Here is a 14169-nt window from a genome sequence, read left to right on the forward strand (position 1 = left end):
ATTACAGTGAAGCTTTTTTAAATAGATTTGTTTCTTTAATATCAAGCTCATAAATTTGAAGATTATGTGTCACATGATTTCACAGTCGGCCAGACTAGAGCAACAGACATAAGCAGCGGTTAGTCCAAATAGAACGTCACTACACAAAGTGGATCATTTTTGTGTATATTGTGCTCTTCTGTGCAGTATCAGGATGGTCAGAAGAGGAGAAAGCCCAACTACAGCAGTGTGGATCTCTCTGAGGTGGAATGGGAAGACAAAGATGATGTTGTATGTGTCAAACTCCTAAAAATGTTATGTTACAATATGAAACACTAGATGTACTTTGTTCTACATGCAACATTGTGTGACTGCAGAGGACACATTGCCTTGATTTCACAATGAACATTGGACTACATGTTCATGAATGATTGATTATTTCAAATTAACTCTGGAATCATCAAAGTATGACTCTGTTTTCAGAATAGAAAAATGTCAGTCACACAGGCTGCTGGATCAATGACCCAGCCTCAACTCCTCTGCTCTGCCTCTTTGTGTCATTTATCTTTCAGCTACGCAACGCCATGGTGAACAGGAGAACAGGGGCTTTCTCCATGGAAGTGAAGAAGACGGTGGATAGAGGGGTGAGGCTGCAGATAAAGATGTTTAGTGGTTCTTCATCAGATGAGGGTTCTTCTCTCTGTTGTCTCCAAACTCAAAGAGTAAATCTCCTCTGCATTATTGTTTTTGCTCTTTTTAGAGGCGTATCCTGACGATGCACAATGACTATTTCTACACTGACATCAAAGGAACACCATTCAGGTGGAGAAAAAGTTCCATTCCATTACTAAAAACGACCTTCTGTCAGTTTATTGAATTGAAATATGTCTCGGTTACAGTTAAACGTTGATTCCCTCCTCCGTGTGTGTCTCCAGTGTCGGCGTGGCTCTATCCAGAGGTCATGGAAAGTACTTCTTCAGAGGAAATGTATCAGTTGAAGCCGGTATGTCACTCTGTCTCTGTCATTTACTCTGTTATTAACTAAAGCCTGAATACAGTGAGAGGCATGTCACTCTGACGGGGTTTATTGTATCAGGCTGGCATTGCTGAAGCGTTACTGACTTGTGTTTTTCAGGGCTCCGTGATCTGGAACAGCCAGATGTCGCCCTGGCAGATGAATGGTAAGGCTGGGGTTATGGGAGCATGCATTCATGCGTTATGTAGGTTATCCCTCTGTGTTCATCAGGGATGTTGAGGGCTGTGATGTAACAGCGGGGCTCTGTTTGGACCATAGGACTTACTGCAACACAGAGGAGCAGCATGAGCACCGTCATCTGACCCAGATTCAAGCCATCAAGCTCTTCATGACAGGCCGCAGACCACACCTCAAATGTAAGAGACATCTAAATCACACCGTGATAAACTATACTACACAGAGCCTGTTCTTATCCACAATTACATTCTAATTATCATTTGAAGAGTGAATATAATAGATAATGGTTCAAAAAAAGATGTATGTTTTGGGTCTTTAAACGACACTCTGTAGGTGACCGAGAGCTCATCCAGGAGGTGTTATTTGATGCTGTGGTCACCGCTCCACTGGAGGCCTACTGGACCGGACTGGCCCTCAACAAGTCAGAGTAAGAACATTGTGGTCCGGCTTTTTTTTTCTCTTTTCAAGTCTACTTAAAGGTGTTAGTAAGTCATTAACGAAGGGTGTCTATTAGGGTTGCCTAAGAAGCCAAGATTGAATGTTTGTGTAATTAGACATGTATGCAAATCATTTATGATATGATCTTACAATAATCAATTGAGTCTTCATTAGTAATGTAATACGTTGCTATGGTCCAGTAGAAGAAAAGACCAGCCAAAGGGATTTTTTACAACCTGGCAACCCAAACATTATTCTGTAATGTTTATTTAATTTAATGGCTTGTATATGATGTTTATATCATCATTAACCACTAACAATACCATTAGTTATAAACTCTTTAATAAGCATGGCTTTTTAGAAAGTGACACCAACATTTTTGTGTTGGAGTGAGGATAACACAAAGGGAATGTTGTACTTAAAAAATAATTTTACTTTGAGAGATACATACTTTATTTCTTTTAATCAAACTGCTGAAAACTCATATTAGCTGCAGTCAAAATGTATAATGATGTTAGGAAGAAGGGATGTTTTTCACAGCCAGTATGAACAGGAGGAATAATCCCAGCAACCAGTTTCAATGCATTGGTGGACATTTACTCTGTGATGTGAGGACCATTTCTTCTGTTGATAATTAATAAGTAGCCAAGTTCATAGATATTACTGTGATGTTTAGTTATTTGCTATATGTTTTGATTACTTTACAAAAAAAATAAGAAAAAGGAAGCTTGCTTACCTGACATGTATGATGAGGATCCTACATTTTATAATAAGAATATAGGAAACACATGTGGACATATGAGTGCTATTTTAAGACCAACTTAAAAATGAGAATATGGTATCCTCCAAAATGAGAGAAAGCTTCCTTGAATCACCTTTCAATGTAATCAGCAGCAGATCTGAATCAGTGTATGAATACATTTATAAAAGAAATATAAGAAAAAACTAAATTACATGTGGCATTGCAAAATGTACAGTAGTTCAGACACCAGTCAGGAACGTGCAGGGAAAGCATAAAAAAATGTGATGCACAGTTGTGTTTTGCTGCTCTGCATCAACAGGAACTCAGACAAAGGAGTGGAGATCGCCTTCCTGGGTACACGCACCGGCCTGTCGAGGACCAACCTGTTTGTTCCCGCCGATCAGCTCTCCAATCAGTGAGTCCTGCTGCTCAACATCTCTCTAATCAGTACTCGCAGTGAAGGGCGAGGCCGTGATTGGGCTTGATTAATCTAATCTCCTCTCCTCACTTTCATTCTGCGTGCTTCTGCAGAGATTTCCTGACAGCGGAGGACAAGGAGGGTGTGTTTAATGCTGATCACTTCCCTCTGTGGTACAAGCGAGCTGCAGAGCAGGTCCCCGGCACATTTCTCTACTCCATCCCCTTCAGCACAGGTAACCAGAGATTTAAGATAATAGCTTGAGGGTGCAGTACAAAATAAAAGTTCCCTGAGCCCAAACAAAACTGCACTGTCCATATTAATATATTTTCAATTAACGAGTGCAGCATTATATGAATTACTTTTTGGAAACGCATCTGGTGGCTTTAGTCATTCAGATTTTTAACATCTTAATCAGTCTTTTTGCATGTCCCTCTTTCTGTTATGGACTGTGGTTTTTACTGGTTTCCGCTGATAGGATGTGCAGCACAGCACAACTCCCTCACAGCTTTATGCCGTTAATGTGGCCCACGTTCAGTCTGCGAGGCAGAGGATGGAGAATTCAGCTTCACTCTCCAGGACATTTACCACCTTTCCTCGGTTAATGATGACTGCAGCCACTCATAACCTTAAATGTTCCTATCACAGCACCCATTTCAGAATTATTGGAGTCATCTGGTTGTAGAAAAAGCTCTGACCAGACTTTGCTGTAATGTAATGGACTGGTACTGCGGCTTCTTTTCAGCCTGCCAACTGGTGAGTAAAGGGCACCATCTAGTGAGCAGAAAGTGTAATTATCTGCATTATCTGCTCTTCCTCCTTAGTTTTTGATAATAAGAGTGTGGTTTTGACAAGCACAGCAATTCAGCTCCTCGATGACAGAAAGTCTCCAATCGTTGCAGGTAAAACCCTCTAAACCATCTTCATCAGTATCTTCATGTTGAGACTTATTTTTGTATATTGTGCAGTCTCCTAAGTGCTTGGTTTTGTGCTCAGCTGTAGGCATCCAGATGAAGCTTGAGTTCTTTCAGAGGAAGTTCTGGACTGCCTGCAGACAGGTGACGACACAACAACTACTGCAGCGTTTTACACAACCATGAGCTCTCTGATCAGCTGTGAAGCTTAACTACTTATGCTTTGTTCTCAGTGTACAGCTCTGGATGGAAAATGTAGCATTAGCTGCGATAACGCGGTAAGATCAGTCACATGACTCAAACTTCTCATTTATTTTTCAGGTTATTTTTGTGAACATAATCTTTTTAATCGCCCCTCTGACAGGACATAAACTGTTATCTCATTGACAACAATGCCTTCATCCTTGTCACAGAGGAGCAATCTCAGGTACTGTGTGCATGTTTGTGGGTGCATGTTTACATCTGAACTAAAGTTGAAATAATGTAAATGCATAAACACATGATCCCCTTTACCATAACTGCTCCAATTGCCCTTCAATGTTTTCCCACACGTCCTGAAAATATATGTAGAGCAACACAGGGTAGCTCAAAGATCTGGAGGGAAGTAGGACGAAAGATAGAAGAAACCATACAAGTCTACTTTTCATTTTGCACTGTAGACCATCCCACAGAAACTCACTAATGTTTAGATCTGATAATAAAACACACTGACTAAGAAGATGGCTTCCAATCCTGAAATAAATACCAGTGTCTCTGATGATGCAATTGGTCTGTAAAGGTTAAACAAATCTTTAATTACAACTTACTTAGTAGCTTACTAAGAAAGTATTTGTGTGTGTGCCATGACATAACTCCTCTCTCAGACAGGGCTCTTCTTTGGAGAGGTGGAGGGTGCCGTTATGAACAAACTTCTCCAAATGGGGTCCTTCAAAAGGTCTGAGACACGGCAACACATCTCTCTAGACAGTATACTTGAATTGAAATACATGTTGTTATAAACATCATATTTGATGGTTATTACAACCTCTTTTGCTCTGTTTGTTTTTGCAGGATCCCGCTGTATGATTACCAGGCCCTCTGCAGAGACTACGGTCGGAGCAGCGACAGTGCACGCACTCTATCAGATGTAAGAAACAAGATGATAGAAGCCATATTTACATCTACATCTGCATGAAACCTATCTCAGAATTTGTGGTCAACACAGGAGGAACATCAGTATAGAGCACAGTCTAAAAATGAACTCCGACATTTAAACAACCTCAAACATAATTTAATTTAATTTCAGATTCGAAGAAACATCAGCTTTTTTCTCTCTTTCAGCCTTTCACTGTTGTAAAGTGGCTCCTGACTGAACTTGTCATGTAAGTATACCACAACATTTTAAGAAAGTGTACATTCCATAAATTACATGATATGATGTTCACAATGTGTCTTTATAAAAGGAGTACATTGTTAAATAATAGTATATGATAAAAAAGTGGATAACTAATATTCTCAAAAAAATGCATTTACACATTACATCATATACTGTGTAGTAACAGTACCTCATTACTCAGCATGTCAAACAGGCACAAGATACATAGTTCATGGTTGCTTACTACTTCTTATTGTGCTTAAATAGTAATTCATATTAATACATTTTCTCATTACTATTTATTACTTTTAGAAAGACATTAGTTTACAATGAATCAATAGTCATTGTTATAGTCCTTGTGTTACCTGATATTAATACGTATTTTCTCATAACAGTTTTCTGCTAGAATTTAACCTGTACAGCTGGTGGAACGTGGATCTTTCAGTTAAAGGTAACTGTAGTTGATGATCATAACAGGCATGTATATATATATATATATATATATATATATATATATATATATATATATATATATATATATATACACGTGTGTGAGAAAGAGAGGCGAATGTGTGAGAGAGCATGGAGAAGGAACAGCGCTTCTATTTCTTTCGGTGGTTTTGTTAACTTACTGCAGAAGAATTTCTCACATTCAGCTCAGAGATCTCGGGGCAAGAACACGATGGTGCCGTGTGACACAGAATACCCTGCCTTCGTCTCTGAGCGCACCATCAAAGAAACAACCGGCAACATTGACTGTGAGGGCTGTATCAGGTACTGCGTCAGGCCAACAGTAGACACCGTGAATCCTTAAATAATCACTTCCTTTCTGTTCAGTCTGCTGCTAATCATAGAACTTCACTCTGTCTGTCTCTGTTTGGGCTGCAGGTCTTTTGTCATACAGCAGATTCCCAGCAGCAACCTCTTCATGGTTGTTGTGGACAATAAGTGTGACTGCAGCAGTTCTCCTCCAGTGACCATGGATCCCAACGAGATCATGTATATCCTTTTTTTGGTGAAACACAGATGTTTGATACGTGGAAGCAGATGCAGAAAGTAGATCATACAAATATTTGAGTTGCTGACTGAGAATTATTTAGGTTTAATGTTTGACTTGCACTACTTAAGTGTTCAGCCTAAATGAGTTGGGGAAGCTCTGAACTTATAAATGTGCTCACTTGATTTGCACCCTTGACGCCTTTGAACACAACGAGTCACTAAAATGTGACAGACTGAAGTTCCAGAAGGACAGAAAGAAGCCTGAATCGTGCCATCCTTTCCACCCTGAGGTATGAGGATGTGTGTTTGTCTGCAGTTATACAGTGACGTTTATACAGGAGCACAGAGATAGTCACTGCTATCACAAGATATAGAAAAGGTTCTTGTGATTTGTATTTACTCGAACAGAGCCAAGCTCGCCATTTGCTCTTTATTCTCATCCTGTTCAACTGCAACAAAACATACAGAAGTTCTTAGTCAGGACCATATAAAGTTAACAGTTGACCCCATAAATATTGTTGATCAATCCATCACACATACACCAAATCACACATCAACCATGAAGGAAGTTGACCACTCCAGTGAATTCTCACTCTGAGAAATTACCAAACTCCATTATATTGGAAGACAGACTCCATGATTTGATTATAGCATGATGATTTCAGCCTATGAAAACTTGAGTCTTACGTTTGTAGTTTTAGCCATCATTTGCATTGGTAGTAATATTATTGTAACACCATACTAATCGTTGGTGTATACAGTTCACATCTATTAGCAGCCACTACTGTCTTTCTCAGACAAAACAAAAGTATATCCACCCTGTTAATATTCAATATTTGACCCTGAACAGATCCATGTGTATAACAAATGACTGTGTCTTCTGCAGGAAAATGCGATGGAGTGTGGCTCAGCAACACGGCTCTCCAGTCGTCTAACAGCAGCTCTGCTCCCTCTGATAGCAGCAACCATCAGCAGGTGACCATCAGCTGCAGAACTTGACGTCAGTAAGGACTAAATCAACAAGAAGATGCTTTACACACATAGAGAACATGGCCTATCAGAAATGAATTTGCTCATACCTCTGCAACAGGCAGCGCTCTACTAGGGGAAAAATATTTATATGTAGCACTGAGACTCACATCCATTATTGCAGAAAACATTAGCGATGTGGCGCAGCAAAAGTAAAGGAGATTAATGGGAGTGCTTGGTGACTTTGCTCAGAGCATTGGAAATAATGCCACTGACAGTTTGCCATATTGTACTGAATGTGTGCTGAAATGAAATAAGAGAAATAAATACACTGTGGCAACAGTAAAAACAAGGCATTTATTGTCAAAGTAAAAAACAAGTCCTTTGTGCAAAGGATGATAGTAAGATATCAAATATGTTTGTTTCTTTGTTATGAGGAAAATATTGAAGGAATGTAAAATGCACTTTTGTTGTGTGAAAAGAATGCAGCGCCGTCTTAACTTTTGGCAGTTAATTGCAAAAAAAGAGAGTCATCATAGTTTTCTTTGTTGAAATATTTTTTGTTGTATCTCAATCCTTTTTTGTGTCTGTAATCATATGGGTCATGTAAAATAGCCGAGAGACAACGGGAAATTAGAACTTGCTTTATTCTACAGTTCCTCCTTGTTTTAAAGCGGACGACATTTCAGACGAACTAAAGATGCATGAAGAATGTCAATATATCCAGCCATAATTTGTCAAGGTGACGATACTCTTAACCTCGTGTTTAAGAAAGCTGATGAATAAAAACAAAGCAATATTTTCCTTCCTTATTTAACCTGTGTGTTATTTGAAGTGTGTGTGTGTGTGTGTGTGTGTGTGTGTGTGTGTGTGTGTGTGTGTGTGTGTGTGTGTGTGTGTGTGTGTGTGTGTGTGTGTGTGGGTGGGTATGACAACGTGGTGGTGATGCTGGGAAATAAATGAGACTTAAGAAGACTAAAAATAAAATGTTTTCCGTTGTCAGGACAAACATACAAAACTGCAGCAGTAAGTTGTAAATGCATGCAAGCTACATTGAAAATGCAGTCTGGAACCCACGCTGTGCTTTGTAAGTCATAGAACTATTTGAAAATGTGATCTAACTATGGAGGATTATAGTAGTTTGGTTTGATAAAAAAGAAAAGAAAAAAGAAAGACATTACAGATGTCTAACATTAGTCTAGGTCAGTTGTTCCCAAATGGGGCTATGTGTTTTTTTCAACCAAAAATGCTTTGTCCTGGTCAGAGGGTACTTGGCTGGAAAAAAAGGTCCACAATGGGTACATCGCTGAAAAAAGGTTGAGAACCACTGGTCTAGATCATACCAGTCAACTTTAAACATAAGTTTACTTTACGAACAGTGTTTAAGGCTGTTTGCTTTCTCTTTCTCTTTCTCTATGCATTATTAAACAGTTTGTGTTTCAGTGTGGCTGCACATGCTGCATCATACCCTTCAGGGCTGATGCAGCTGGCTCCTCAGAGATGGTGCAGTAGAAATGGTATGTGTCAAACTAAGGGAAGAAAAAAATCAACTGCAGCATCCATTAATATGTATGGCAAACATATCTAATACTGTCCCTCTTGTCAGACTTATATTCTCATTTTGAGACTCCCATCGCTGTTCTCCTGTGAAATACACAACGTCTGTGGCCTATATCAAATAATACATTTCTCTGAATGAAAATAGGTCTTCAGCAACATAGTTAGACAGCATTATCTTTTCAAGATTACAAAATAAACTGTTCAGAGAACAATTCTGTAACATTTCTTCTCATGCAGTATTTTGTTCACATGTGAAAAAGAGTCAGACCCAAGCAAAGGAGATTATTTTTGTTTCAGTTCAGTGGTGCTCTCCCACAACACATGTGGTTTATTTTCAATTTGAGATGCAGGTCTCGTATGTTTGTTCTGTGCAAGCTGAAGATGTATACAGTAGTTATTTCAGTAGCTCTGATCTACGTGAACTCTATTCAAACTGAACAAATGTGAATCTGCATTCAATACTTCCTGGAAACTGCAAATGTTTTCAAGACCCCAGCAAGAATGTGTGTAGAGGAAATATGTGACTATTCTTCAGCCAGAACAGTGAAGCTGTGCTTACAGCTGGCCATCAGCACGCCCATTATAACCTGACGCTTCCTAATGATATTCTGCTGAAACACTGATTCTCTGAGAGGTTGCTCTCAAAGAATATCATATGGAAAATAGTCAATTCCTTTTCACGAGTTTCTCTGACACAAGTGGTAGTTGTTGTTAGTGCATATATATTTTAATAATTGTTAAATTTCAAGATGCAATGAATGTGAGAATGCAACTCTTAGACCCCCTTTATTATTAAATTCTACACTTCAGTACCCATATAAAACATATTCTGACTTTATTAGACAAACACATCAACATAGTACTCACCAGTTCTTCTTTTGTTATGCAGAAGTAAAGAAACCAGCAAGATGATGCCCATAGTTATTCCGTAAACGAGCCACAACCGCTACAAACGTCCATATCCACATTTCTGCTTTGCATCAATAGAAGCCATTAAACAAGTGTCAGTTTTGCTTCTCACATCGTTAACAAAAAGCAGGAAGACTGTGCATAACCACCGTCTTTCAAACACAAATACCAGAGCTAGTGCACCGCCGCACAGTAACTTATGTTAGCATGTCCATGCAATAATAACAATCTTTAGTCTACCTGCTATTTCTTCTGGATTCATACGAGTCACACTAGCTCCTGCTTGAGGAACAAAAACATATTTACGTTAAAACTATATATTGCTTTCCTTTATACAACTATTCTATATCTGGTACAAATATTTAGCAGCGCAATGTTAATTTACTTGAATAACGTGGGCTGGCATCTGCAAAGTAGGATGCATGGTTGGATTATGAGCCAATGGGCCCCCTAGTTTCTCTTTGTACTCATTTTGTGTCTCATTGTAGTCATTGTGTGTCTCTCTGTGGTTACACTTTTTCATAGTGAGTCTGTTTTGGAGTTGTTTTGGTCTTTTTGTGTATCCTTGTATTGGTCTCTTCCTGGTTGGTGTGTGTTTCTTTGAGTGACATTTTGTAGGTGAAGGCCAGGGGGCCCTGACACTTTGCACCTGCATATCCATCACACGCTAGATACAAAATACAACTGTGAGTGTTACTTGGTGAACCAGGTGAATACAATAAAATTATTAGTATGCTTGCTGCAACCTGACCTCCTTGTTGACTTAAAAATGACAGAAACTTAACATCTTCCGTCAATAAATAACAAAAAAATAGAAACTCATCTGTTCTGAATGAACCTTGGCCCATGATATATAATAAAGATGTAAGAATCGTTCTGTTTCTTATTGTTGCTAAATACACTTGAAGCAGATCAACATATTTGTATCCATATATTTGAATCGAGAGGACACTTTGGAGAGTAAGTTAAATTAAAGATCTATATTCTATTGTCCTGATTTTCTCTCCAAACAAATCATTGATAAACAATCCTACAAAAGGAAGCCACAAAAATACAGATATCCCATTTTCATAGCTTGTATTAATTAAACACTGGCTCATAACAGGAGAGTAATGCAGGAAAGGAACCAGTGCACTCAACAAAGAAGTTGAAAAAGATTTGTTTATAGACTTTAACAGAACAGCGGACGCATATACAATTCCAGAGGTAAATCCTCAGTACAAAAGATCCGATTTTTTTTATGGCATACAATACGATTATATCTTTTAAGAAACATTGTATTATATTTTAGTATGGCATACTATACTATGACTATTTGGACAAAGATTTTTTTGGCCAACTATAGTATATAGTGTTTTACATGGCACAATAAGTATAAGACATTTTTTATGACCTTTTTAAAGCACACTATAACATTTTCATTACTTTTAATGGCACACTATACTGTGACTTTTGTATGCCAAACCATACAATTACATTTTTATAAAAATAAAAAAATTGACTAGGATGTTTTCATGGCATTCTATACTATGACATTTTTAAAGCCATACTCAAATACACTATATTTATGTAGAAGGTCAGAAAATGTCATAAATAATAAATGTATAATTTCTCATTTGGATGTTGTAATTGTATTATGTTGTTTATTCTGTACACAAGACATCTATTGCACTTCTGCAGGGATCCCTCCTCCTCCGTTGCTTTCCCTGAGGTGCAGCTGGTGTCACGCTGAAAAGAAAAAGAAACAGACAAAACGTAACTGTTGTCAGTGAAGTATAAAGGTTATATCAAAAATAGAAGTTGCACATGTTTATCTAGCATGCTGCAATAATAACTTTTGTCATGAGTGTACCTGTACTTGACATGTTATGCCATTTAAAATTATGATCACTTAAGCATTTAGGCACAAGTTGCACCAAGTGGCTAATAGAATTGTCTATGAACTATGGGTGATATAGCAGTGTTGATGATAACTGTGATATTTAACCATTCAATATTAATATAATTTTAACAATACACAAATGATAATAGTCGCTCACCAGTGCTGCATCCATAGGTGGCCATGCTGTAGGTTTCATCATAACCAAATTGCAGACCATTTGGTCTAAATGGGATACAAATTGAAAAAATATATATAAGTGTTTCCATTACGAGAGCAATGATAACAAATAAAATAGTGGTATTCACTGGAGTAATACTCTTAAACAGAAACTCACTGATAATGTTTGATCATTATGATTTCTTACCTCTTGGAAACACATTTTGCTGGAAAATGGACAAAAAATAACCAATGATTATTGAAAACAATGTGAAACCACGTTAAATATTTCCTGGAGCTGGATTTTAGAGAGAAGACATGGTCAGTGTTGTTTAATTCTCACCAATCCTGCATTGAGTAGAGATAATGACCAATCCAAGCATGACAACTCCTACAGTCACAAGTCCTCAAATCATCAATGTAATGTTCTCTGCAGTAACAGAAGAGGCAATTAACAAGTGCCTTCCTACAGTGTTAACATAAAGGATTGAAGACACGACAAAAAACCTTGGGAAACATTTCTGTTCATTACACCCGTGTTCATGCAATACACTTAGTCGGGCAAAAGCTATGAAGCTCAGCATTCACACACCGATATCAATTTTATTTTAGGTTAGTCTTTCTTTAAAGTGGCTTAAATAAGTTTCTCTGCTGCCCTCGTTGACAGTAATACATTGCTTTGCTTCCGTGCTGGTAATCCTGTCTGCTACTCCAAACTGGAGGACTGTAGATAACATACTGACTATGAATAAGCATATCATACAACCCCACTTAAAAACACTCAAACAATCTTCAGATTCATTTGAGCTGTGTGTTATCCATAAATTACATTGGATGATGTTATCAAGAAGGGTCATCTGTTTTCTAAATATAAATAGAAGAAAGACATCTATAATATCCCATTATCAAATTACTTAATATTGTTGTATTAATATATAAGATCCAGCTGTTTTGTATCTGACTCCCAGTGAATTTATTAAAGCTGATATTTATTTTAGATTATACAACTCCCCTAAAGTGGATACAATGAACAACCAGGCAGTACAAGCCAATAGTAGGATTAAGTAAGAACACTGGAAAACTTTTTTAACATGTTGATGCACTGATAAATAATGACATATCACTGCCATTTCATAAACAGATGCTGGATTCAGAAGAGTTTTGTCAGCAGAGGCCAAACTACCTCCAGCAGTGAGAGTTATACCTGTAATGGAAGAAACAATAACATTAACAACAACAAAAGACTGAAGTCAGCCTGAAAGCAGAATTCACCTGTTGCAGAATTCACTGATGTTACCAATTTGGGGGCAGAACTACCAGTGGCACTTGGCATACCAACAGTTTGACCTGGTGAAACAAAAGTAAATGTATTAAAAATAATAAACATTCAAGTTTTAACTATTTATATCAGTCATTTGTGACCTGATGTGGTTTTCACAAGAGTTAGAGGAATGGAAGCACCGTGATCTCAAAACTATTCAGTTAATAAATATATTGGTGATATGTGGGGATTTTGTGGATTGGCTTTTAGATAAGTAGACATACCTGTGGTCATAAAAGATGTTGGCATTACTTGGATCAAGCGTGATTCTTTTTTCACAATATCTATTAGGAGAGAAGATGGATTTGGGCCTTCATATTTAAGTGTGTACAAATACAAAATATAAAATCTGTTTACATACAGCCTGATTAATTCTGCAATTAATTATTTTAGCAACACCAGAAAACTCAGATTTAGTTTTTTACATTTACAGTCCTAGTCTCAAAGTCCTATTGTGATTCAACACCACACACACATTATGTTTGACAAATAACTCAAATGATAATTATGTTCAATAATTCTAATGAGTGTTGAAATAATATAGTAATTTATAATCCAATATATCATTGCTCAGAATATTAAACTTTATCAAACTAAGAAAAAGCATGTATGTATCACCTTTGCCCACTAGGAGCATATCAATGGAAATGGAGGTCGTTAAATCAGTCTCTCTCTCTTTCTTTATGTTTGTAAACCCTGGAAAAAGTCACATCTGAAATGTAATACCACATCACTTGTATCAATACATATTAATAGCAGCTGTAAGAAACAGTCACTCATTATGTATTGTGATGGAGGATGTGTCACTTTGTGGAGAGGGATAATAATAATAATACATTAAATTTGGAGGCGCCTTTCAAGGCACCCAAGGTCACCTTACAATTACAATAAAATAATACAGAGTAAAAGATAAGCATAAAAGATATAAACAACAGTAAAACAGAGCATCAACATAAAAACAAGTGAGGTGCACAGGGACCAGTTATAGTGTGTATGCCAGTTTGAACAGATGAGTTTTGAGTTGAGATTTGAATAATGTGATGGAGTCTGATTGTCTTATGTGTGGGGGGAGGGAGTTCCAGAGCCTGGATGCTGAGCAGCTGAAGGCTCGGGCACCCGTGGTACTGAGGCGTGGCGTGGGGATGGATAGCAGTCCAGAAGAAGATGAGCGGAGAGTGCGGGAGGGAGTGTATTCCTGAAGGAGGTCGCAAAGGTAAGTGGGGGCTAGACTGTGGAGAGCTTTATAGGTGAGAAGGTTTTTGTAGTCGATGCGGTATTGTACAGGGAGCCAGTGAAGTTGGATGAGTACAGGAGT

At 37.8% G+C, this 14169-nt stretch overlaps 1 protein-coding gene across 1 annotated transcript in view; it reads left to right on the top strand.

Annotated features, from left to right (window-relative positions):
- The window catches only part of LOC306736970 (voltage-dependent calcium channel subunit alpha-2/delta-3-like), a gene marked incomplete at its 5' end in the record, with an annotated part of 29142 nt that extends 22068 nt beyond the window's left edge, over positions 1-7074 (top strand). The window contains 21 exons of the mRNA XM_079218663.1: positions 187-270; positions 552-623; positions 740-801; positions 915-982; positions 1115-1160; positions 1274-1371; positions 1526-1619; positions 2692-2787; positions 2904-3025; positions 3615-3692; positions 3787-3848; positions 3938-3982; positions 4069-4131; positions 4568-4638; positions 4755-4830; positions 5025-5065; positions 5454-5509; positions 5715-5832; positions 5947-6057; positions 6263-6347; positions 6944-7074. Of these exons, the coding sequence (XP_079074789.1) occupies positions 187-270; positions 552-623; positions 740-801; positions 915-982; positions 1115-1160; positions 1274-1371; positions 1526-1619; positions 2692-2787; positions 2904-3025; positions 3615-3692; positions 3787-3848; positions 3938-3982; positions 4069-4131; positions 4568-4638; positions 4755-4830; positions 5025-5065; positions 5454-5509; positions 5715-5832; positions 5947-6057; positions 6263-6347; positions 6944-7036 (1641 nt within the window). The 3' untranslated portion in view covers positions 7037-7074. The remainder of the gene's footprint in view (positions 1-186; positions 271-551; positions 624-739; positions 802-914; positions 983-1114; positions 1161-1273; positions 1372-1525; positions 1620-2691; positions 2788-2903; positions 3026-3614; positions 3693-3786; positions 3849-3937; positions 3983-4068; positions 4132-4567; positions 4639-4754; positions 4831-5024; positions 5066-5453; positions 5510-5714; positions 5833-5946; positions 6058-6262; positions 6348-6943) is intronic.
- Positions 7075-14169: the final 7095 nt, after the last annotated feature.

Source organism: Taurulus bubalis (assembly GCF_910589615.1).
Source record: "Taurulus bubalis genome assembly, chromosome: 5".
In the NCBI taxonomy this organism is placed as follows: Eukaryota; Metazoa; Chordata; class Actinopteri; order Perciformes; family Cottidae; genus Taurulus; species Taurulus bubalis.